Genomic DNA, 25383 nt, shown 5'->3' with positions numbered 1-25383 from the left:
GAGTATTGCGGGGTATTGCAGAATATTGCAGGGTATTGCAGAGTATTGCAGAGTATTGCAGGGTATTGCAGGGTATTGCAGAGTATTGCAGGGTATTGCAGAGTATTGCAGGGTATTTCGGGGTATTGTGGGGTATTGCAGAGTATTGCAAAGTATTGCAGGGTATTGCGGGGTATTGCATGTTATTGCAGAGTATTGTAGGGTATTGCAGAGTATTGTGGGGTATTGCAGAGTAATGCAGAGCATTGCAGAGTATTGCAGAGCATTGCAGGGTATTGCAGAGCATTGCAGAGTATTGCAGAGTAGTGCAGGGTATTGCAGAGTATTGCAGGGTATTGCTGAGCATGGAGGGATGGCTGAGCATGGATGGATGGCTGGATGTGACAATGTGACAGCAATTGTCACAGAGCAGTGCTGTGGGCACTACATATCCAGCCCACAGTGCTGCTGCCATCCGATCCCTCCCCCTCTGTACCGATCGGTACAGAGAGGGGAGGGAGGAACCGGCGTCATGACATGATGGTTTGTTTACATATGATCGCTCCCTCATTTGACAGAACGATCACATGGTAAACGGCCGCAATCAGCGGTCATGGATGTTCTCGGGTGCGCGCCCCAGGGGGCGCGCGAGAGCAGGATTCTGGGAGGACGTCACTGTACACCCTCCCAGAGTTATCCAACCGCCCTGCAGCCGTCATTTGGCTATGGGCCAGTTAGTAACTGGTTAAAGGTGACCATATACTGCAATCTTAAATAAATTAGATTTAGTGCAAGAGCCTGGTTGATTTCCTATAATTTGAATTAATTGTTCAAGTGTGTCTTCCTATTACCTATTTTGCCAAAAAGGTGAGAAAAAGTAAAGAAATTACGGCCAAGGCCACAGGACAGAAATGTGTTATTCAGGATTGTATTTCTTGCTTTACAGAGAGTGTGGTGTACATTTTGGAATGTCCATGCAGACTGCAGTATGTGAGTTGGACCTCTAAATCATTGGCAGTATGCATAAAAGAACACATAGATAATATCTAAAGAGGGTACACTAAAAAACATAGTGTTTCCAATCATTGTAGATTATATCATAATAACCATCCTAGTGGTAGGCAGTTTTGCGGATGAGAAAAGGTTAGAAACAATTGAGAGGGGCAATTTCATAAGACAAAGTAATAGGAGGGAACCTTGGAGGATTTACGATATGAAAGTTCTTAAACCAGGGGAATTAAACCTAGAGTTTGATTTTAACTGTTTCATTAGTGATGCCTAACAATAACATCCCAAACTATTAGTTATAGAATACTCTGTGGGTTTATGGGTCCTACACAATATATTATATGAAGGGGTCAGAGGTAGATTATATGGGTTACATGATGTACTGTATGTTTTGGGATGTCTGTATGAATAATTTATGTTTTTATGTATGTTTATTTATATATATTTATATATACAGTCGGGTCCATAAATATTGGGACATCAACACAATTCTAGTCTTTTTGGCTCTATACACCACCACAATGGGTTTGAAATAAAACAAACAAGATGTGCTTTATCTGCAGACTTTCAGCTTTAATTTGAGGGTATCTACATCCAAATCAGGTGAACAGTATAGGAATTACAACAGTTTGTATATGTGCCTCACACTTTTTAAGGCACCAAAAGTAATGGGACAATTGGCTGCTCAGCTGTTCCATGGCCAGGTGTGTGTTATTCCCTCATTATCCCATTTACAAGGAGCACATAAAAGGTCCAGAGTTCATTTCAAGTGTGCTATTTGCATTTGGAATCTGTTGCTGTCAACTCTCAATATGAGATCCAAAGAGCTGTCACTATCAGTGAAGCAAGCCATCATTAGGCTGAAAAAACAAAACAAACCCATCAGAGAGATAGCAAAAAGGTGTGGCCAAATCAACTGTTTGGAACATCCTTAAAAAGAAAGAACGCACCGGTGAGCTCAGCATCACCAAAAGACCCGGAAGACCATGGAAAACAACTGTGGTGGATGACCGAAGAATTCTTTCCCTGGTGAAGAAAACACCCTTCACAACAGTTGGCCAGATCAAGAACAATCTCCAGGAGGTAGGTGTATGTGTGTCAAAGTCAACAATCAAGAGAATACTTCACCAGAGGATTAGAGTTTGCCAAACAACATCTAAAAATGCATTCACAGTTCTGGAACAACATCCTATGGACAAATGAGACCAAGATCAACTTGTACCAGGGTGATGGGAAGAGAAGAGTATGGAGAAGGAAAGGAACTGCTCATGATCCAAAGCATACCACCTCATCAATGAAGCATGGTGGTGGTAGTGTCATGGCGTGGGCATGTATGGCTGCCAATGGAACTGGTTCTCTTGTATTTATTGATGATGTGACTGCTGACAAAAGCAGCAGGATGAATTCTGAAGTGTTTCGGGCAATATTATCTGCTCATATTCAGCAAAATGCTTCAGAACTCATTGTATGGCGCTTCACAGTGCAGATTGACAATGACCTGAAGCATACTGCAAAAGCAACCAAAGAGTTTTTTAAGGGAAAGAAGTGGAATGTTATGCAATGGCCAAGTCAATCACCCGACCTGAATCTGATTGAGCATGCAATTCACTTGCTGAAGACAAAACTGAAGGGAAAATGCCCCAAGAACAAGCAGGAACTGAAGACAGTTGCAGTAGAGGCCTGGCGGAGCATCACCAGGGATGAAACCCAGCATCTGGTGATGTCTATGTGTTCCAGACTTCAGGCTGTAATTGCCTGCAAAGGATTTGCAACCAAGTATTAAAAAGTGAAAGTTTGATGGATGATTGTTAATCTGTCCCATTACCTTTAGTCCCTTAAAAAGTGGGAGGCACACATACAAACTGTTGTAATTCCTACACCGTTCACTTGATTTGGATGTAAATAATCCTCAAATTAAAGCTGAAAGTCTGCAGTTAAGGCACATCTTGTTCATTTCATTTTAAATCCATTGTGGTGGTGTATAGAGCCAAAAAGATTAGAATTGTGTCGATGTCCCAATATTTATGGACCTGACTGTATATTTTATGTTTTATTATAAATTGTGTGTTTCATCTATGTAGGTTTGCTTTGTAGTGGAGTTGAAGTTATAACTAGGTTTGTTTCAGTCCACTAAAGAGTATGTGGAATATTTATCAGTGTGTTTAATGTACTTGTTCACTGGACATCATGGCGGGGGGGTGTTTTCTCCATGAGCAGTATGAATGGCTGGGTTAGCGGTATTCCACATTACTATCTAAATGGACCTCCCTCCTTGACATGGCAGCATATACAGCTTAAGGTATCCTGAGTTGTCATGGTAGCAATGGGCATAACTAGTGTTTAATAGTGTGATGCATCAGCCCTGCACTCTAGCCTCTGATGAAGCCCAGGGAGGATTTAACGCTTAAGGTGCATCTTGTGGCATTGATGTCATCCCAATGAATACACTAATGGAAGAGCCAAAATATTTAGTAAAGGGGCACCACATCCAAAAAAAGCAAAAAGCAAAAGCATGTATAGGATGAAGAAAAACGGGACTATCTCAGTGTCCTCCAAGGAATGACTCCACAACATAAACAATATTTCTGAGTATTATAAAATCATACATTTTTATTATAACAAAGTGTGATTAAAAACATATATATATATTGAGCCTCCTTAAAAGACTCCCATGCAGTTGTGACTTGTCCCCATGCAATATGAACAAACAGCTATTCCAAACACCTTTGGCTGTGTAGCGCTGGTAGATTTTTTCAATCTACCACTTGTAGGTAAATTTAGTAGGTCATCTGTGCTGTAGAATTGTTCAGATTCAATCTCGTGTTAGTTTAGCCTCTGTTCCAGCTTGGCTGTGTTGCGCGCAGTTCCACATTGTGCCTGTGGGTGTCGTTGTCATCGTGGGTCAGTGTTGGAAAGCAACAAGCTGAAGTGTATGAGTGCTCTTCTGTCCCGGAGATAACTCGGCGGAGGTGGTCCTCCGAGTTGCATTCTGGGAGAGGGTATTTATGGGACAGACGCCATATTTCGGGGAGCTTTTTGCCTCGTGGCCCTCATGGCCTAGAGGTATGTGTCAGTGAGTGCTATCTCGTGGCCCTCCGGCTTGGAGGGTTGCATTGCTGCAGCCGGGCGGGTAGACCCAGAAGCCTGTCTGGGGCCTGCTATGGCTGGGATGGTCCTGTGCTGTCTGTCCTGCGGGAAGAAGCCGGACAATCGGGAAGATCCAGGGGAGGACCTATCTTGGAAGAGATCATGCAAGGCTGGTCTTAAGAAGGGCCTGGTGACTCGATTGGAGGACGCATCTTAAACGAATCTACCGCACAAGTACTGCCGGGTTGGCTTAAAGGTTCTGGTACCGTGTTTGCTGTTCATCGAAAATTACTATTCATTGAAAACTACTACATCCTGTGGCAGAGGATCGTATGAGTTTGTTCCACCCAAGTCTGTGGCAGAGACTTTTTGTTCGTGCTGCGTTCCGGCTGCTAGGTTAGTGAGAGAAACCTATCCGGGCGGGCAAAGATTTAATCCTAAGCTGACGATACATCCATCCTAAAGATTTAAAATTCCTTGAAGCTACGCCAAGAAAAGGTATTTGAACATCCCTGCAACTCTCCTTCTACCTCTTTCCTGCTACTTCTTCCAGTTATCCCCATTAAAGCATTGAAAAAGTACTTAAGTGACTGGTGCCTACATTGCCTCATAGTAAGCTCAATGGGAACCCCTAGACCCGGTATTGGTGAAATTACAGGTAACAAGGTGATGGTAACAGCCTGCTTTAAGTCAGCAGCTCCACCGTGAGTTAGTGCTACATTTGGGGGCGTCATCCAGGATTGTTTGCCGTTACCCTAAGCAGCCCTGAGAAGTATTTCACCGAGAGTTTATGCTAGAAGAGGTTTCTGGACTTTGTCACTTTTTCCAGGAAAAGAAGGGGTTAAATTGCAGGACTTTATTTCTGACTGCATAGGCTGTGGGTGAGAAGTAAAAGCCCGGGAGCTACGTGATCAGAAGAACAAGTGGGAGGAGCCACATCTACTTGTTGCCGCGTGGGACGCGTGTGTGTACTTGGCGCCAAGGGAGAAGAGAAGCCTCGTGATCGTGTTGAGAGGATCGAAGTGCAGCCATGTCTTCTTTCCCATTGGTACCATCAACTATGGGGTCCAAGATGTTCCCTAAGAGTACCTCTGCGAGTGCTATGCTGACCATAACCCTGCTTACAGATACTGGCATTCGTTTGAAGGGGCGGTTCGTACTATACACAGTTGGAGATATCGAAGGGCTGGGCATGCTTTGCCACAAGTGTGAAGGAATGGCCATACATCTCCGTCCATTTGTCCGATCTTTGCAGTGCAGAGAATATTTGTTCACAGTGGAGCAACCTACAACAACGCCCCGTGCTTATCGTGTGCATTGAGCTACAGGTATTGCCACAGTGGAAACTACTGCCATTGCTGCTGGAGAGCAACAGGCCATGATCTCATCTGCTACCGAGAGTGTTTCAGAGGGAGATGTCGCTGTCACCGCTTCATCAGCGGACATCACCTTCATTTCTACTTCTACCACACCTATCCCCGTTGCACCTGTCCAGAGGAAGGTGGGATATGTGAAGGCTTCCCGCTGCCGTGGTCGAGGCCTACCCCAGAGACTACCCGAACCGGAGCCGGAGAAATATATGGATCCGGAGAAGTCCACATCAGGAACGGGTGAGAGATCAAAGGGGAACATATCTGGGACTCTGTAAATATTTGCCTGCAGAGAAGTTGAGAGACTCGGAGATAGATTCTATGTCAGATCTCTCCGGTGATGATGATTTGTTTGAGACAATGTCACAGGAACTATTGTGGGCCCAGGGTGAAGACGTTGCTTCTGCCCTGACTTTCTCAGAATGGACAGCTCTGGATTCTGGGAAGACATCACCTTGTGTGAAGCCGCACAGTGCTGCCAGGGAGACGTTGTCTAAAGTTGCTAGTTTGTTGGAGTTTGAATCGACACCCGTCGGATCTATGGTGCATAAATCACCGAATTCTTGTGTGCCTCCTGGTTTGGGAAAAAATAGAACTTTGCCTAGACTTGCCCGTTTACAGAGAGTGCTCACCAAGCGAGTTGCCACAGAATATGGTCTGGAATTTCCCTATGTTACTCAGGAAATTATGCAGGAAATTTAGACCAAACGGGAACAATGGTACCGTGAAGCTGTTTGGGACTATTTGTCGGTGCCAAAACCTTTCCGGAAAGCTGGGTATTCTGTTGCCATGGATGAACGTTTCAATGGATGTTTGCTGCATTGGAACTATGGTCGGCACATCTATGCTGACAAGGTGGTCATTTGCAGACCTGGAAAAGATGACATTGTGTACTTTATCACTACCGTGGATAAACTAGGAAGTAAACTGACATTGCCAGATCCCTGGTTTTATTGATGATAATGCAAAAGAACTTTGGGTTATGTAGTTAGATAGTGTCTGTGTTTAGAGATCTCCGTGGTCAAGAGATTATATTCATCTCAGCATCTTTAGATCCAAAGATTTTTGCTGACTGGATTTTCATTATCAAAAAGATACAATTTGCCCAGAGATAGGGATGGACTTTTCAAGTTGTTTTTGTTTATGTCCATAAAAAAAAAAAAAAGAAAATTTGTGGGAAGAGATTTGTCATTCTTCTGCTGGAATGAGGCTTTGCTCCTAACTTGTTTAGTGATGATACTGTATATTTTTGTGTGTGTCTAACTTTGTTTCTTTCAGGAACCATCAGATCTCCTATCAAGCTGTTAGTCTTTTCAGCTAAATAGATAGTGAGGGTTTGTGACATGTCTTATGTGAATATGTTATTGTATAAATGTTAAAACTGTAACATTTTTATACTGTCTTTTCCTTTTTTCCATCCAAGTTCTAAGTTCAAATACCTACTTTCAGGCTTGAGAGTTGTGTTTTGGCAGACATTGGGAACAACATCTATTGTAGTGGGGGGAGTATGTAGCGCTGGTAGATTTTTTTCAGTCTACCGCTTGCAGGTAAATTTAGTGGGTCATCTGTGCTGTACATTGTTCAGATTTAATCTCATGTTAGTTTAGCCTCTGTTCCAGCTTGGCTGTGTTGCGCGCAGTTCCACATTGTGCCTGTGGGTGTCATTGTCATCGTGGATCAGTGTTGGAAAGCAACAAGCTGAAGTGTATGGGTGCTCTTCTGTCCCAGAGATAACTCGGCGGAGGTGGTCCTCCGATTTTGTATTCTGGGAGAGGGTATTTATGGGACAGATGCCATATTTCGGGGAGCTTTTTGCCTCGTGGCCCTCATTGCCTAGAGGTGTGTGTTTCAGTGAGTGCTATCTCGTGGCCCTCCAGCTTGGAGGGTTGCGTTGCTGCAGCCGGGCGGGTAGACCCAGAAGCCTGTCTGGGGCCTGCTATGGCTGGGATGGTCCTGTGCTGTCTGTCCTGCAGGAAGAAGCCGGACAATCGGGAAGATCCAGGGGAGGACCCATCTTGGAAGAGGCTGGTCTTAAGGCTGGTCTTAAGAAGGGCCTGGTGACTCGATTGGAGGATGCATCTTAAACTAATCTACCGCACAAGTACTGCCGGGTCGGCTTAAAGGTTCTGGTACTGTGTTTGCTGTTCATCAAAAATTACTATTCATCAAAAACTACTACATCCTGTGGCAGAGGATCTTATGAGTTTGTTCCACCCAAGTCTGTGGCAGAGACTTTTTGTTCGTGCTGCGTTCCGGCTGCTAGGTTAGTGAGAGAAACCTATCCGGGCAGGCAAAGATTTAGTCCTAAGCTGAGGATACATCCATCCTAAAGATTTAAAATTCCTTGACGCTACGCCAAGAAAAGGTATTTGAACATCCCTGCAACTCTCCTTCTACCTCTATCCTGCTACTTCTTCCAGTTATCCCCATTAAAGCATTGAAAAAGTACTTAAGTGACTGGTGCCTACATTGCCTCATAGTAAGTTCAACGGGAACCCCTAGACCCGGTATTGGTGAAATTACAGGTAACAAGGTGACGGTAACAGCCCGCTTTAAATCAGCAGCTCCACCGTGAGTTAGTGCTACATATATATATATATATATATATATATATATATATATATATATATATATATATATATACAGTATATATATATATATATATATATATATATATATATATATATAGTATCTCACAAAAGTGAGTAGACTTCTCACATTTTTGTAAATATTTTATTATATCTTTTCATGTGACAACACTGAAGAAATAATACTTTGCTATAATGTAAAGTAGTAAGTGTACAGCTTGTATAACAGTGTAAATTTGCTTTCCCCTCAAAATAACTCAACACACAGCCATTAATGTCAAAACCGCTGTCAACAAAAGTGAGTTCACCCCTAAGTGAAAATGTCCAAATTGTGCCCAGTTAGCCATTTGCCCTCCCCAATGTCATGTGACTCGTTAGTGTTACAAGGTCTCAGGTGTGAATGGGGAGCAGGTGTGTTAAATTTGGTGTTATCGCTCTCACTTTCTCATACTGGTCACTGGAAGTTCAACATGGCAACTTATGGCAAAGAACTCTCTGAGGATCAGAAAAAAGAATTGTTGCTCTACATAAAGATGGCCTGGGCTATAAGAAGATTGCCAAGACCTTGAAACTGAGCTTCAGCATGGTGGCCAAGATCATACAGCGGTTTAACAGGACAGGTTCCACTCAGGACAGGCCTCGCCATGATTGACCAAAGAAGTTGATTAAACATGCTCAGCATCATATCCAGAGGTAGTAGGGAAATTAGAGGGAAATAGACATATGAGTGCTGCCAGCATTGCTGCAGAGTTTGAAGGGGTGGGGGGTCAGTCTGTCCCCCCAAAAATCCATACCAGACCCTTATCTGAGTACGCAACCTGGCAGGCCGCAGGAAAAGAGGGGGGGATGAGAGAGCGCCCCCCCTCCTGAACCGTACCAGGCCACATGCCCTCAACATTGGGAGGGTGCTTTGGGGTAGCCCCCCAAAACACCTTGTCCCCATGTTGATGAGGACAAGGGCCTCATCCCCACAATCCTGGCCGGTGGTTGTGGGGGTCTGTGGGCGGGGAGCTTATCGGAATCTGGAAGCCCCCTTTAACAAGGGGACCCCCAGATCCCGGCCCTCCCCTCTGTGTGAAATGGTAAGGGGGTAAAAATGTTAAAAATGACAAGAGACAGTTTTTGACAATTCCTTTATTTAAATGGCTCTTCTTTCTTCTTTCTTCTATCTTCTATCTTCCTTCGGTTTCTTCCTCCATCTTCTTCTTCTTCTGGTTCTTCTGGCTCTTCTGGTTCTTCCTCCGGTGTTCTCCTCCAGCATGTTCTCCGCAGCGTCTTCTTCCCTTCTTCTCCTCGGCCCGCTCCACATCCATGGCATGGAGGGAGGCTCCCGCTCTTCTCTTCATCTTCTTCTCTTCTTCATCTTCTTCTCCGGGCCGGTCCGCATCCATGGTGGCATGGAGGGAGGTTCCCACTGTGTGACGCTTCTCCTCTTCTGACGGTTCTTAAATAACGGGGGGCGGGGCCATACGGTGACCCCACCCCCTCTGACACACGGGGATATGACGGGACTTCCCTGTGGCATTCCCCATGACGCCACAGGGAAGTCCCGTCAAGTCACTGCTTTTTTACAGTATTTACAGTTAGTGTACTGTGTACCCTGCACAGTTGTACCTACAGTATAGCTACCTGAAGACAAGTGCTTGTGTTCTTCTTCTGATCCTATTAATAGCACAGGCAGGCTCTTGAAGTATTTACAGTTAGTGTACTGTGTACCCTGCAAAGTTGCACCTATAGTATAGCTACCTGAAGACAAGTGCTTGTGTTCTTCTTCTGATCCTATTAATAGCACAGGCAGGCTCTTGAAGTATTTACAGTTAGTTTACTGTGTTACCTGCACAGTTGCACCTATAGCTACCTGAAGACAAGTGCTTGTGTTCTTCTTCTGATCCTATTAATAGCACAGGCAGGCTCTTTAAGTATTTACGGTTAGTGTACTGTGTACCCTGCACTGTTGCACCAACAGTATAGCTACCTGAAGACAAGTGCTTGTGGTCTTCTTCTGATCCTATTAATAGCACAGGTAGGTTCTTGAAGTATTTACAGTTAGTGTACTGTGTACCCTGCACAGTTGCACCTATAGCTACCTGAAGACAAGTGCTAGTTTGCTTCTTCTGATCCTATTAATAGCACAGGCAGGCTCTTGAAGTATTTATAGTTAGTGTACTGTGTACCCTGCACAGTTGCACCTACAGTATAGCTACCTGAAGACAAGTGCTGGTGTTCTTCTTCTGATCCTATTAATAGCACAGGTAGGGTCTTGAAGTATTTACAGTTAGTGTACTGTGTACCCTGCATAGTTGCACCTATAGCTACCTGAAGACAAGTGCTTGTGTGCTTCTTCTGATCCTATTAATAGCACAGGGACGTTACCTATCTTTCACGGCGCATTGGGTGACTCTTCTGGCAGCTGGGAAGGATGCAGGACAAGGTGCAGTAGTGTTGGAGGTTGTTCCGCCACCACTACTCCAAAATGCTACTACTGGTGATTCTGACACACCTCTCTCCTCCACCCCCTCCTCTTCTTCTTCCTCCATGGCCTCTTCCTGTGCTTTGTCCTCAGAACCAGTGGTGCTCCGTAGGCGTTCTAAGGGCTACGCAAGTATGTAGATCAAAAGATGCCATGCGGTGCTTGAGCTGGTGTGCTTGGGGGACAGGAGCCACACGGGGCAAAGATTCTGTCAGCTCTGCAGGGGCACGCTCAGAGGTGGTTGATGCCATGCCAGCTTCAGCCAGGAATGGTGGTTTGCGACAATGGCATCAACCTCCTCTCCGCCCTCCGACAGGGGCAACTGACCCATGTGCCCTGTTTGGCTCATGTCCTTAACTTGGTGGTGCAGCAGTTCTTGGGCTGGGACCCGGGCTTACAGGATGTCCTGAGGCAGGCCAGGAAAGTCTGTGTGCATTTCCGCCGGTCATATAATGCCAGTGCTTGGCTGGCTGACCTCCAAAAGGAATTTAACCTGCCCAAGAACGACCTAATCTGTGACATGCCCACCAGGTGGAACTCAACGTTGGCATGCTGCAGCGGCCGAACACGCAGCAGAGGGCCATCAATGAGTCCCTGTGCGACTACGGCACCAGGACAGGGTCAGGGCGCTTGTTTTTTTTTCCCCACGGCAGTGGGCCATGATCAGGGATGCATGCACTGTCCTGTCACCATTTGAGGAGGCCACGAGGATGATGAGCAGTGACAATGCATGCATCAGTGAGACTGTCCCCCTTGTCCACCTGTTGGAGCACACGCTGCATGGAATAATGGACAGGGCACTTGAGGCAGAACAGAGGCAGGAAGAGGAGGACTTCCTTACCTCTCAAGGCCCCCTTTATCCAGACAGTTTTCCTGCGTGCCCGCCGATCACACAGGAAGAGGACGAGGAGGAGGAGAATTGTGTCAGCATGAAGGTGGAGACTGGCACTCAGTATCAGCAGCAGTCTTCAAGGGATCATTTACAGTCCCAAGAAACCCATGGACTTGTACGTGGCTGGGAGGAGGTGGCTGTGGATCATGTCGTCCTTAGTGACCCAGAGGACTCCGGACCGAATGCCTCAGCAAACCTATGCTGCATGGCCTCCCTGATCCTGAAAAGCCTGCAGAAGGATCCTCGTATTCGTGGTATCAAGGAGAGGGATCGTTACTGGCTGGTAACCCTTCTTGATCCACATTACAAGGGTAAGGTTGCGAACCTTATCTTGCCATCGCAGAGGGAGCAGAGGATGAAACATCTTCGGGAGGCCTTGCAGAAAGGTCTGTGCAACGCGTTCCCAGAGACTGGGAGGTTACAAACTCCTGTTCCTGGACAACGTGTTGCTGAGGCTTCGGTCAGTCAAAGAAGGAGAGTGGAGAAGGTGGCCGTCTGACCGATGCGTTCAGACAATTTTTTGGTCCTCAGCCCCAAGGTATGATCGGTTCCAGCAACCATCGCCAGTGTCTGTTTTACATGGTGCAGGAATACCTAGGGGCAAGATCTGACTTGGTCACCTTTCCCACCGAAAATCCTCTGGGTTACTGCGTCTTGAGGATGGATCACTGGCCAGAGCTTGCACAGTATGCAGTTGAGCTACTGGCCTGTCCTGCATCCAGCGTATTTTCGGAACGCACATTCAGTGCTGCTGGAGGCTCTGTAACCGATCATAGGGTGCGCCTGTCCACTGACTCGGTCGATCGACTGACCTTCATAAAAATGAATCAGTCTTGGATCACCACCAGCTACCAAGCACCTGATGCTGATGTAACCGAATACTTTTTTTTGAAATGTCAGATCCCTTCAAGACTGCATATGCTGATGCTGAGTGACTATCCTGTTATGCTGAGTGACTATCCTCTTCCTCCTCATTGATCATGCTGATAGCTTGTAAGAATATTTTTGGTTCTGGGCGCCGCCACCAGTGTCTAAGGCCCAATTTTTCAGCCCCTGTTTAACAGGGGTGTGTAATTACAATTTTTGATGCAATAATTTGCCGGAGGGCTCATTCCTGCGCTCCAATTAGAGTATCTGTGAAGGGGGTTGCAGTGTTGTGGCACCAGTGCCTAAGGCCCAATTTTTCTGCTCCTGTTCAACAGGGACATGTAATTACAATTCTTGATCTAATATTTCACAGCAGGACCCGTTTCTGCGCCCACCAAGAGCAACTGTGAGAACATACAGTGTTGTGGCACCAGCACCACCACCACCAAAGGCACAATTTTTCTGCCCCTGTTCAACAGGTGCAAGTAATTACAATTCTTGATCTAATATTTCACAGCAGGGCCCATTTCTGCACCCACCAAGAGTAACTGTAAGGACTTACAGTGTTGTGGCACCAGCACCACCACCACCAAAGGCCCCACGCCTTTCCTTTTTTTAATTTGGATATTTGGGTTCCCCTTAATATCCATACAAGACCCAAAGGGCCTGGTAATGGACTGGGGGGGTACCCATGCCGTTTGTCTCACTGATTTTCATCCATATTGCCGGGACCCGACATTACATTAAAGCCGCAAGCAGTTTTAAATGACTTTTATTGCTTTAAAAATGTAATTTTGTGCAGGGACTGTTCTAAGCACGGGAAACACGCGCCACTTTACAGGCATACTATAGACACCCCCCAGGTACGATATTTAAAGGAATATTTCCCTTTTTTTTCACTTTAAGCATCACTAAATTCACTGCTCCCGAAAAAACGGCCGTTTTTAAAACTTTTTTTTGCATTGATGCATGTCCCCTGGGGCAGGACTCGGGTCCCCAAACACTTTTAGGACAATACCATGCAAATTAGCTTTTAAAATTAGCACTTTTGATTTTGAACGTTCGAGTCCCATAGACTTCAATGGGGTTCTAAAGTTCGCACAAATTTTCGGTCTGTTCGCAGGTTCTGGTGCGAACCGAACCAGGGGGTGTTTGGCTCATCCCTAGTCAGTACAAATGACCACTTTTTGGAAAATAGATTATCTGAGGTATTTAGTAAGAGGCATGATCAGTTTTTTGAAGTTCTAATTTTTTCCTCAAATTCTTTAAAATATGATGAAAGTAAATAATTTTTTTCCCACAAAGATATAATTTTTACAAGGTAAATCTCACACACAGCAAAGACAATACAAGTACACTCCAAAACACATTCTTCTATTTGTCCTAAGTATGGGGATAACACATATGAGACTTTTAGGCTAGCCACATAGAGAGGCCCAAAATCCAAGGAGCACCTCAAAGTGGAGTTCCACCCAGAAATGTAACTTACGCTTTAAGTAAAGGTGACCCCCTGACATACCATATATGGCATGTCATTTGTGGGGGGGGGGGCAGATACCCTCTTTTTAGAGGCATCCAGCTCCCACTTCCTCCCCTCCGTGCAAAAAAGGGTGGGCCCGGGGGGAGAGCGATGTGTGACATTAGCGAATTAATATTCGCTAATGTCTTCCTGCATACCCTTTGGTCTGGAATTTGTAATAACTTGAATAGGAGGATTGATAAGCTCAAGGATATGCCTAAAGCATTCAAAAGATGACTCTTACAGCTTTGGTAACAGATATTAATTTCCTGGATCTTAAGATTTTTAAAGCGGTCATTTATGACAACACAATTATGGGGACTTGTCTATACCACAAGCAACTGACAAAATGACTTTGCTCAAGTATGTAGTGCTCACCCCCCTCCCCCACACACTAGCCTGTGGGTTTCCTAATGCCCAGATGCTCAGGGTAAAAAGGAGCAACTCTAAACTCCATGGGAGTTTAGCTACAGCTTAAGGAGATGATGGAAAGGTTTCCTGAACATGGCTACTCAAGGAAACTCCTTCACCAACAAGGACAGTAAATGGCAATTGCTGGGGTTTCCGTAGTGTATAGCTAGGACAACACACCATAAAACCAAACCTCTTTTTCTACTTGCTACTAAGAAGAGAGCCATACAGTGAAGAATGTGGTCTATTCCTGTTGGCTGATCATTTCTAGCAAACAAAGCCCCACATTGAAATATGCTTTACCTCATCATGAGTTATCTGAGGATACAAGGCTTGAATGACTTTCCAATGCATATTAAGCTACCTCATATGACCAAAACAAGCACCTGGTTTTCTCCTGGTAAACCTAGTTGTTGCTATTGTCCAGAGTTTATCACATGTCACCATATACTCATGGGGCAGTTTTTTCTATACCCACATCTGGAAAAACATGTACCATAAACACAGATTTCCCTGTACATCAGAATACATAGTATACTTGCTTTGCCCTGCTGTCTGTTCTATATGGGCAAGACTATTACTCCCTTCAGAGATTGGTATAACAAACATAGGTCAGCCATCTTCCAGGCAATTGCTTCCCAGACTTCTAACCAACCTGTTGTGTTGAATGACACTTGTTTTTGGAGCCAAATAACTCTATACCGACTTTAAAGCACATGTTAATTGACCATGCCCCCCCTTACCTTGCGAGAGGTAACCACTATTGCCTGCTCTTACAAGGGAAAAGTTATATTTTAAGGGACATTACCCTGATTCATGGAGAAATAATGGTGGAACAGCGAATGGTATATATGATCCTTGAATGGGATGTAATCCATTTGCTGATTTTCATTACACTTGTGTGTTCTGACACTTCAGGGATTTCTCTGACATGTTTTGTCATATGTTGCTTTTATGTGCAATTTTTGATTGTGTTTACTTGCGTGGTATGATATAGTCAGTTCAATTTTTTTAAGATGAGCGCTGTATGTCTTTCTACATGTCTTTTTTTCCCAGTACGGAGGGCCTTTTTTCCCCTATTCTTTATATCTATCTTTACTCATGGCGATGATATTCTTTGAATATACTTTAGTGTATGTACGGAATTTTTTTGTAGGTAATGTCTTGTCTGGTTACTTGATATGTTCTAGCTCATATCCTTCATCGATTGTATTGAAATGATTGTATTAGCAGCTGTGCCTGACCAATCTAAGTGCTACCTTTCCTGGCACTGATGGTACAGGCAGCTGGGCACCATTCCACTGGGTGGCATATGAAAAAATTGTGCACTATTTCAAAGAGAAAGCAAGTGCTGAGTGCCACATGGGAAGAGCCCAGGGAAATAATACCATGGATTACTAATACATTTAAATAATTTATTAATAATATGAAAAAGAGTATACCAAATACAGAAAAAAATGACAGTAGAAAAAAAATCCTTCACCTGACATCATGTAGACAATGTTTTCTGGGATCAAGGACAAACACACATAGAAACAAACAACAAAGCAGCAGACAGAACCCTAGCAACTATATATAGCATCAGAGCACTATGGATGAGTGCCAGTTGAGATAGCTGTGCCACCAGCCAGGCAGTCCTATTGGTAAAATGCAAGCAATGGCCATTGCAAAAATTAAAAAGGAAGGAAGGATCCAAAAAAATACCAAACCGTGGCTAAAGAGGATACCGCTATTGTGGAAAAAGCCTGGGGATGAAGGGAGGACAAAGGATCAGGAGTAAAGGGCTGCGTGTCCGCAAATACTGTGGCATCCACTGAATAATAAATGACCATTGACCAACCAAACCACCTGTAGCCTGTCAGTGTTCCTGGCGACACAAAGAGTTGGATGATAGTTCCCAGATGGCTTTGTGGTGATCACAATGGAATGGATGCAAGAATTCAATAAGCAAATGCAGTACATGATTGTGTAACTCACTGTCAGCAAAAAGTTGTAAGAACAGCACTGTGCAGCACAGCTGTACCAGCAAATCAGAACTCCCGTGCTTTTCTCCTCAAGGCTTGATTGCCAGTCATGTACCTCCAGAGACGATTCACTCATGGAGTATGGAGGGCAGAGGGATCTTTGCTGAAATGGCTGGTGGGCCACCAGTGCTGCATGTTTACACAGCTCCCGTGTTCCACTGTTCCCAGAGCGCATTCCGCACCACGGACCAACATAAAAAGCAAGACGATGGTATCAGCTGGATGCTTGGGAAGGTGCCTGATGCTCAGAAAAGTGCCATCAACACATTTCTGGGAAACTCCAGCTTCTTCAGGACTAGCGACCCCTGGCTGTGACAAGTATTTATACACTTTTTTGTCTGAACTTCAATTAGCTTACAAGGAAACAAATCACACATGTGTTTCACCCAGACAGGAAGTGTGTCATGAATAGTATTAATCCCCAAAGAAAGGGGGAATGATCATGAAGGCAGTATCTCTATTCATGATAGGGCACACACAGCAAACAAAGGAACAATTAAATAAATAAATTTACATTAAAGAAAAATAATAAACAGTAAATGATGAAAAGCAGAGATTGGGCTTATGTAACCCACACAAAATCAAACATTTGTGTGTGGTACATAAAAATATATAGACTGAAACCATGAACCAAATAAAAATAAATAAAGTAAATAAAATGAAAATACCAAGACCAGAAAATACAACAAAACAGAAACAAAAAATATTTTAGATAAAAATATATACATTTTTTATAAGGAAATTTCTGATTATTAGTCTAGAAACACATGTAGATTTAATTCTCTGTTGAGTCCGTGCGGGATCATGACATTTAATTTAAATATCCAGAATTTTTCTTTTTGAAGAAGGGCTCTATCAAAATCACCCCGTCTTTTACTAAGTTGTAGGACATATATTCCCTTAACTCTCTGTTCAACTGGTTTGGACTGGTGATGCAGAGGGAAATGTTGGGCCAAAGGACTCTTCGGCTCCTTATGTTTAATATCCCCGAGATGTTCACTGATGCGGACCCGCAACTGGCACTTTGTCTTTCCTATATAAGTCTTATTACAAGGACATTGTGAGCTGTAAATCACTTTTGTAGTGGCACAGTTGATAAGGCTTTTAAACTTATAGATTTTAGTATCGTCAGCATTGGTGAACACCTACGATCAACGAAACGACAGATCTGGCAATGTCCACATGAGAACATCCCTCTAGATCCTGGGAAGGACGTTAACCAGGAATCATCAGATGACCTGATATATTCTGATCGAATGAGCATGTCAGATAGATTTGGGGCCCACCGTGCAGTCATATGTGGATATTCCCCCTCTATGGCAGACAGAGTAGAACAGCGGGACAGAGTGGACCAATGCCTTTGAAGAATCTCCTTCACCTCAGGCCACTGCGAACCTACTGGGTGATAAATCTCACTGGTTCACATTGAGTGACACGACCCAAGGGGGACGGTGAAGGGGGACTTCGTTCCTCTATTAAAGAGAATCTCTCCAGGCCCATTGCTCTCTTTTTTGCAGCTCTGAGGATTTTATGGCTGTAACCTCTCTCTCTGAACCTGGCATATATATCATGGGCCTCCTTTTTAAACTCCTCATCACTTGTACAGTTTCTCCAAATACAGAGAAACTGTCCCATAGGGATGCCCTTCACTAGAGAACTAGGATGATAACTATCTGCCCCAAGCAGAGTGTTAGCCGCCGTCCACTTTTGGAAAGTCGAAGTAACCAAAGAGCCACTCTTCATAGTGATCCTGAGGTCAAGGAAGGGAATTGAGACCTGATCAAAACCATACATAAGTCTGATATTGCGTATGTTATCGTTAAGCTCATGAATAAATTCATGAAAGTCTCGGTTCCCTTCCAGACCACCAGGATGTCATCAATGTAACAAATCCACGCCCTCACAGACCTCTTATAAGACCCCAGTGTGTATACTTCGGACTCCTCCCACATGTGCCTAGGTGAAGGCATGCATATGAGGGTGCCCAAGGGGCCCCCATAGAGGTGCCCTACACCTGTTGATAGTGAACATAATTAAATTCAAAATAGTTGTTATGGAGGACAAACTTCAACAGATCCAAAGCAAATTCATTTTGATGAGCCATTCCGGATAGAATTTCTGTAAATAATACTCCACAGCTTTTTGTCCCCAAAGATGAGGTATTGACGTATACAATAATTCCACATCAATACCGACAAGGAGCCATTCATCATCAAAATCAATGTCATTTAATTTGCTGAGCACATCCTTGGTATCTCTTAAAATTTTGACTCAAGAGCAGGGACAATTGTCTTTAAAAGACTGTTGACATATTGACCAACCCTTTTAGGGGGAACATTAATTGCAATAACTATGGGTCTTCCCAGGGGATTCGTTAGATCTTTATGGAGTTCGGGGATTATATAAAGAACTGGGGTATTATAATCGAGAACCTGTTGGTGATTAAGTTCCTTTTTTGTAATCAGAACTTCTTCCTGTGCCAAAGTCAACATAGTTCAATTCCATAACCACATTAGGGAAGAGAGAACTTGAAAGTCTCAAATAGATGTCTCGATTGCCAAGTTGTCTTGTGTCTCTTTGTCCACTGGGTGACCATATCAGTGTGCAGCTCTTTTTCCTATTGGTAGCTTTTATTTGGTTTTCCACACCCACTCCCTTTAGTTTGGGATGGTGTGCTATTTCTTTAGCAGTGATAGCCGTGGGGTTTTCACCACCATTCCTCATCTGGAATTGCTCATGAGTCCTCAGGTTTCTCCTATCTCGCTGTGGAGTAGTGAATCATGTTCCATGCACTTTTGTCTATTCCTTTCTTGTGCTCTGTCAGTGTTCAAAGATAGTGTCCATATCTTTTTTATGTTGTTATTTAAGGTCTCACACTTGTGTTAAGGAACACGTGGGGTGGTTGGTCTTGTATTATTTTTTGTCTATTTTGTTATTTTTTATTTGTGGCTCGTTGTCATTATGCTACCCTAACACATCTCTCAGTACTTTAACGTGTCATATTGCAAATTATGGGTGGTCCTTTCTTGTCTGGTGTCTTGAGAAAGTCGGAAAATTATGTTACTTTGAATTTTCCCCAGCAAGACCCATTGTAAAAAAATAAAAGTCATAACCAACACATGCTTTTCTCACCCAGGTTCTTGGGTCCCTGAAGCCAGCATGTTTGTTGTGGGAACCTGTCTGTGATCCCTTGTGGCTTTACAGTTAGCTCCCCACTACTTATGCACGAGCTGTGCTGTGCTATTTGAATGGTCCCCAAGCCTCCTGGGACCTGTTGCATGTACCAACAGGTTGCAGGCAGGGAGGGCGGGGAGAACTTACACTGCAATCACCCAGTCAATGAGTGGGGAGTGGGTACCTGTCAAAACTAGGTACCCACTCCTTTTTGGGTGAAGTTCTGTTTTAAGTCACACCCAAAAATAAACTAAAAAATTATGTACATTTAGCCAGTGTTTCTCTGCAGCATGCCTAATGGCGCGTACACACGATTGCACATTCTGACAACTAAATCCATGTTTTTATTCCAACGGATGTTGGCTCAAACTTGTCTTGCATACACACGGTCACACAAATGTTGTCAGAAATTCCGAACATCAAAAACGCGGTGACGAACAACACGTACGACAACCCAAGAAAAATTAAGTTCAATAGCCAGTGCGGCTCTTCTGCTTGATTCCAAGCATGCTTGGAATTTTGTGCATCGGAATTGTGTACACACGATCAGAATTTCCGACAACGGATTTTGTTGTCGGAAAATTTGAGATCCAGATCTCAAATTTTGTTTGTCGGAAACTCCGATGGAAAATGTCCGATGTAGCCTACACACGGTCAGAATTTCTCACATCGAACATTTGTTGACGGAAATTTCGACCGTGTGTACGCAGCATTAGTGTGGATAGTAATTATGTTTTTTTTAAATATATTTCCAGAAATGAAATATGGTTACTATTTTGAAGTAATAAATATGGAGTGGAATTATAATAGTTCATGTATGTGTGGACTTTTTCTGTTAAATCTATACTTGCCTGGCATTCTTGACACCTAGATGGGTGGAAAAGAGATAAAACTTTAATAAAACAATCACAACTATTGTTTCTAATTTGTAAATGCTATCAAAACAATTGAATACATTTAAAATATATGTGTAATGCCAGGTAATGGAAGGCGCTAAAGTGCAATGATCTGCAATAGCTCAGTAAACACAAAAGGATTTAGGTAGATAAATAATGTAACCACACAGACATTCTTAGGCTAATGTAAGTTACACTGACAAACCAGGTCTTATATTAATTTTGGCTACAAAAAATGCATTAGGGCTTATTTTCAGGGGATGTCTTATCTGTCCCCTGTCTTCTCTCCCCCTCTCCCTCCCTGTTAGCTCAGGAGTCAGCATCTCTGTAATCCCCAAAATAAACCCTAGTTAAAGTCCTTGTAAAATCATTTAATCCACTCTGAAAATGGATTATATAATGTCCAGTGTGTGTCTTTATGTAACATTGTAGAAAATACCTTATTTACAGCACCTCTGGGTGCTCACATGACCCGCATGATTTTACAAGCACTTTAACTAGGGCTTATTCTTGGGGTAGGACTTATATTGCAGCCATCCTAGAAAATCGAAATAGGTTTTATTTTCAGGGTAGGTCTTATTTTCGGGGAAACACGGTACGTAGAATAAGTAAATTCAGTTCTATGATCCATGTGTATGGCCTTTCTAAAAAGCTAAGAAACTATTGACAGAATTTATAACCTGTTTCAACTCTACAAAACTAAAAACTTTCAGGCCGACTTAAGCTTAAATGAAAACTGAGAGAGAGAAGTAATTAGTGATAGCTACTGCTAATATTTTATGTATCACACATTATATAGCATTTGCAAATAGTTTCCATAGCCAGGAAACAAGGAGATCAGTTTGTTTCAGGTCAGTTTTATGAAGGACAGCAAGGTTCATCTGCTAGCTATAACACCAGCAATAAATAATACATTGTTATATACTGTCTATATACTGTATATATACTGTATCCATGTATACTGTTTTTATGTATTAACTTCTGTTGTCATTTTATTTTCTGTTAGGCTTTTATTTAGCTTTCCCCAAACCAAAGCTTATTTCACCCACTTTGACCTGACCCCTGGCTCTGCTGATCTCTAGACACATGGTGGAACGATTATGACTGCTCTTGCAAGTGCAGCCAATCACCTGGATGACCTTGCTGGCAACCTGTCCTCCCTCAGTGACCTGCACGCCTACAACCTAAGAGTGGATCCAGGAAACTTTGTTGTCAGTACCACTGAATATTACTATACAATAACCTGATTCTGGTGGACAAAATGTTTAAATGTTAAAATGTTTAAATGTGTTTGCAGCATTATAAAGTGTTGAGACTCTGGTGGGCCTCAGTTTTGATGCTAATATTTTAAGGGTCATGCTTTAAATAACAAATATATTGGGATTGCTGTTTCAGTTTTTAGGAAAGTTGTCATGACATAAATTTAAAAGCTGTGAATGCCAATCTCTTTAAAAATGTTAGCTTTAGATTATTTCCTGCAAGATTTTCTGAGTCAGTAAATGTGAAGTCATAGTCTCTTGGTAGGCTTTTTTTTTTTTGGGTCACTAACTTGGAAGTTATTGAGGTCAGAGAGTAAACATAATAGCCAGTTAAGGTACAGTAGTAAGTCCCTGATTTAGAGAAGAGAATCTTCCACCAAATACTTTAATTTCAAGAGAAGCAGTTTGCTCTGCAACCCTTAGGAGTACATTAAATTAAAAAAAATGTCATCCCAGTTGATACTTTCTCCACTTTCTGAAAACTCCCATTAAACCGAATATCAAAATGGAACAACAGTGGAGCTTTTCTCCAGTAACCAATCTGATTCTGAGTTTCTTAGATAAAGCCTAATTCGCTACTACAAGTAACAATTTGAATGATGCTGATTAGAACTCAGGATAAATATCTTTTTTTAAGCTTTTCTATGTAAAATTAGCTCATAATGACCTTTAGAATTACATTCAAAAACACAAAGTAAACATTGCAACCCAGGGAAGCTAATGCTCTTAGTATACAGCAGTTTGAGCAATACTGTCCTTATTAAATATTAGGTGTTTATGTATACAAAAATATATATTCTCTATTTCTCTTTGCAGCTGCTGTCTCACACTATCCAGGTGGTCTTGGCTACTCACTTCCCTGGTGATTTTACTGCTGAAGTTCAGGCTGCCTCAGACAAATTCCTTGCTCTAGTCTCTGCAGTCCTCACCTCCAAGTACAGATAAATCCAAAGAAATAAAAAGCCTGGGGCTGAGCTCTGATGAAGAAGGGACGTTCCCTTCGAAACGCGTCAGCCGGTAGTGATGTTTGTATGTTCCTCCAAGACTTTTGGAAGGTTTTGCTCATCATAGAACCGTTGCTGCTAGTCCGTGCTTGTTTCACATTGCACCTTGTTCCACAACCGCTTGTGAGTAATTTCTTTTATCATTTTATTCAATAAATTATTTTACAAAAGATAATGCACATGGCTGGTGCGCCCCTTTTTCTTTTTATTTCTTTGTTTACTAGGATTCCCCATCCTTGAGGGCAGCAAGGCCTGTGTTGTTGTACCATCTGTCTGGTTGTCCACTGGAGCAAAGGAGTCATTTCTTCTTCTGGTATCTACAGATAAATCCATCCTGCATAACAGGCTACATCAGTAATTACAGCAAGTAAAACAGCATGCAATTGGGAGTTCTTTGGGCTCATTTCAATTACAACCTAGTTGCAATGGTTTTTGAAGAGTTTTTATTTGTGTATATTGCTCATCAAATATATATCTGGTGTACTCTTGAATAAAGCCCAACATACTTTTAATTTCTGCCTCAACTGTTGCATTATTATGCTTTGTTTTGATGATTTGATATTATTACACATATTCATGTGGCAATTGCTGTGTCTGTTTAAAAAAATCAAGCTAGGTTATGGGTTAATTAAAAAAAATAAAATCTGCCTAATAAAATAGTTAGAGTGAACATGGGTTTACAAGACTGGTATTAATTTTACACAGTTTATTAATACTTAACACACCCACAAGCATTCAACTCTCCATTGTCTACATTTTAAATTAATTTAAGTTTATGTATAGCCAAAACTTCTTTCTTTTAGTTTTCTTGATTCAGTAGTAAGGAGTTAAAACGCTTGTTAAGTTTTAGTTGCTTTGGGCATCCTCAAGTGGTAGAGTTCCCCTCTATTTGTCCTGAAAACCATTATCCGCAGAAAGTAATGGGAAAGCCAAACTTTTGGGGTTTCCTTCATGAATGAGGTGAGGAAAAATCTTAGAATGGGGACATTTATTCTGGTGGCAACTGTCTTAGATATGAATTCTGCTTTGCATGGAGAGAGTACCTCTCACTTCCTATTTAATATTTGAGACAGGAATTTAAGCAAAATCTCCTCAATAGCATTCAGACATCGAAAAATAAACTGATAGAGGTTTGAAACCCTAATAAAAAACAAGATCTGTTGCGCTTAATATGATGTAAAATAAAAGCTGCAGACACAAAAAATAGCTGGGTACAATTAAGGAGATATTAGGAGGAGTTGTGCAGTGCTAGAAATTAAGTCTAAATGTCCCCATAAAGGTAAAAATAACAATAGCTGAACAAAGTCCTCTTCATCAGAAGGAAGTGGTGACACTCTGTTTAGCGGGATCCATAATGAAAGACACTCAGAAAGAAGATGTAAACACCATCACCAACACCCAAACAAACTGACCCTTACCATCAGTGTATGGGTTATACACGTGTGTAGAAAACAGATAGCGAGAGGCAATCTTCCTGGGATACACCAACGATCCTCCAGTGGAGTAGCATAAACATATTAATTTCTCTCTAAACTAAATGGAAGGCTTTACGTGTCCTCCTTGTGACACAATTAAGAGCCAGGTATAGTCCAGTGGGTATATGCGCCTCAAGAATCGTGGTATATGGGGAGTAAAGAGAAGACGCTCATTGCGCAAATTCCATCACAAAGGATGTGATGCATCGTCAGGGGTGCCCCTGATGACGCAAGTTGATGACGAAACGTTGGGCGACAAGAGACTGGTGACACAGGACGCGGTTGGACGGTGACACGGCGGCCATCTTTGTGGATAGAAGCGCTGGACGCTTCATACTGCTCTGTACCTTCTTACAAAATATAAGTGGCTTTTACTTTTTATACAATAAATTATCCTTTGTGATGAAATTTGCGCAATGAGCATTTTCTCTTTACTCCCCATATACCACGATTCTTGAGGCGCATATACCCACTGGACTATACCTGGCTCTTAATCCTGTCACAAGGAGGAGACCTAAAGCCTTCCATTTAGTTTAGAGGGAAAGGAATATGTTTATGCTACTCCACTGGAGGATTGTTGGTCTATCCCAGGAAGATTGCCTCTCGCTATCTGTTTTCTACACACGTGTATAACCCATACACTGATGGTAAGGGTCAGTTTGTTTGGGTGTTGGTGATGGTGTTTACATCTCCTTTCTGAGTGTCCTTTCATTATGGATCCCGCTAAACAGAGTGTCACCACTTCCTTCTGATGAAGAGGACTTTGTTCAGCTATTGTTATTTTTACCTTTATGGGGACATTTAGACTTATTTTCTAGCGCTGCACAACTCCTCCTAAGGTTTGAAACCCTCCCTATTCAATGTAAAAATTAAAAATGGTTATACATACACTTTAATTGTAAAATATGCAGTATAAAACATGCACATTGCTGCATGCATTTCCATCTATTTCTAACACATCTCTGAAAAATGTGTTAACTTATAACAACAAAGGCAAAAGAAAAGTCTGAATTTTGTGAAGAGCTTACTTTAACCACTTCTCACCCACCATTTAGAAAAATGGTTAAGTTATCCTAACGGGGCGTCATATGACTTCCAGCAGGATAAGCCGCGTGGACGCACACAGTTCGGCGATCGGTGATCGACACACCGCATATCCAATCTTGGTAAAAAGCCTAGGAAATAGGCTCTTTAGCATGTAATCAACTGTGTCCAATCACAGCTGGTTACATCGTAACCAGGAAGTGCAGTTTATTTGTGCTGACAAGGCGCGGGTAGAGAAAAGCTGATCAGTGGCTCTCCTGACAGGGGGGTTTGCGCTGATAATTAGTGCATTGATTATCAGTGCAGACCCACCAGG

General features: G+C 42.7%; 2 protein-coding genes across 2 annotated transcripts in view; one reads left to right on the top strand and one right to left on the bottom strand.

Moving 5' to 3' along the window:
- Nucleotides 1–25383, bottom strand: part of RALYL (RALY RNA binding protein like) — a 1862755-nt gene that overhangs the window by 895030 nt on the left and 942342 nt on the right. The gene's annotated exons all lie outside the window — the stretch shown is intronic.
- Nucleotides 21384–22489, top strand: LOC141146134 (hemoglobin subunit alpha-3-like). The gene is made up of 2 exons (XM_073632889.1): nucleotides 21384–21496; nucleotides 22361–22489. Exons 1-2 carry the CDS (start codon nucleotides 21386–21388, stop codon nucleotides 22487–22489), a joined length of 240 nt encoding a protein of 79 aa, XP_073488990.1. The 5' UTR covers nucleotides 21384–21385.

This window comes from Aquarana catesbeiana, linkage group LG05 (genome assembly GCF_042186555.1).
Source record: "Aquarana catesbeiana isolate 2022-GZ linkage group LG05, ASM4218655v1, whole genome shotgun sequence".
Classification (NCBI taxonomy): Eukaryota; Metazoa; Chordata; class Amphibia; order Anura; family Ranidae; genus Aquarana; species Aquarana catesbeiana.
This window is presented reverse-complemented; position numbering and strand designations above follow the sequence as displayed.

Bases quoted from the DNA above. Each gene is read 5' to 3' on its own strand.
- LOC141146134 (XM_073632889.1), top strand. From the start codon at position 21,386: ATGACTGCTCTTGCAAGTGCAGCCAATCACCTGGATGACCTTGCTGGC. The intron at 21,497-22,360 runs GTCAGTACCACT...TTCTCTTTGCAG, and splicing joins TGGATCCAGGAAACTTTGTT to CTGCTGTCTCACACTATCCA.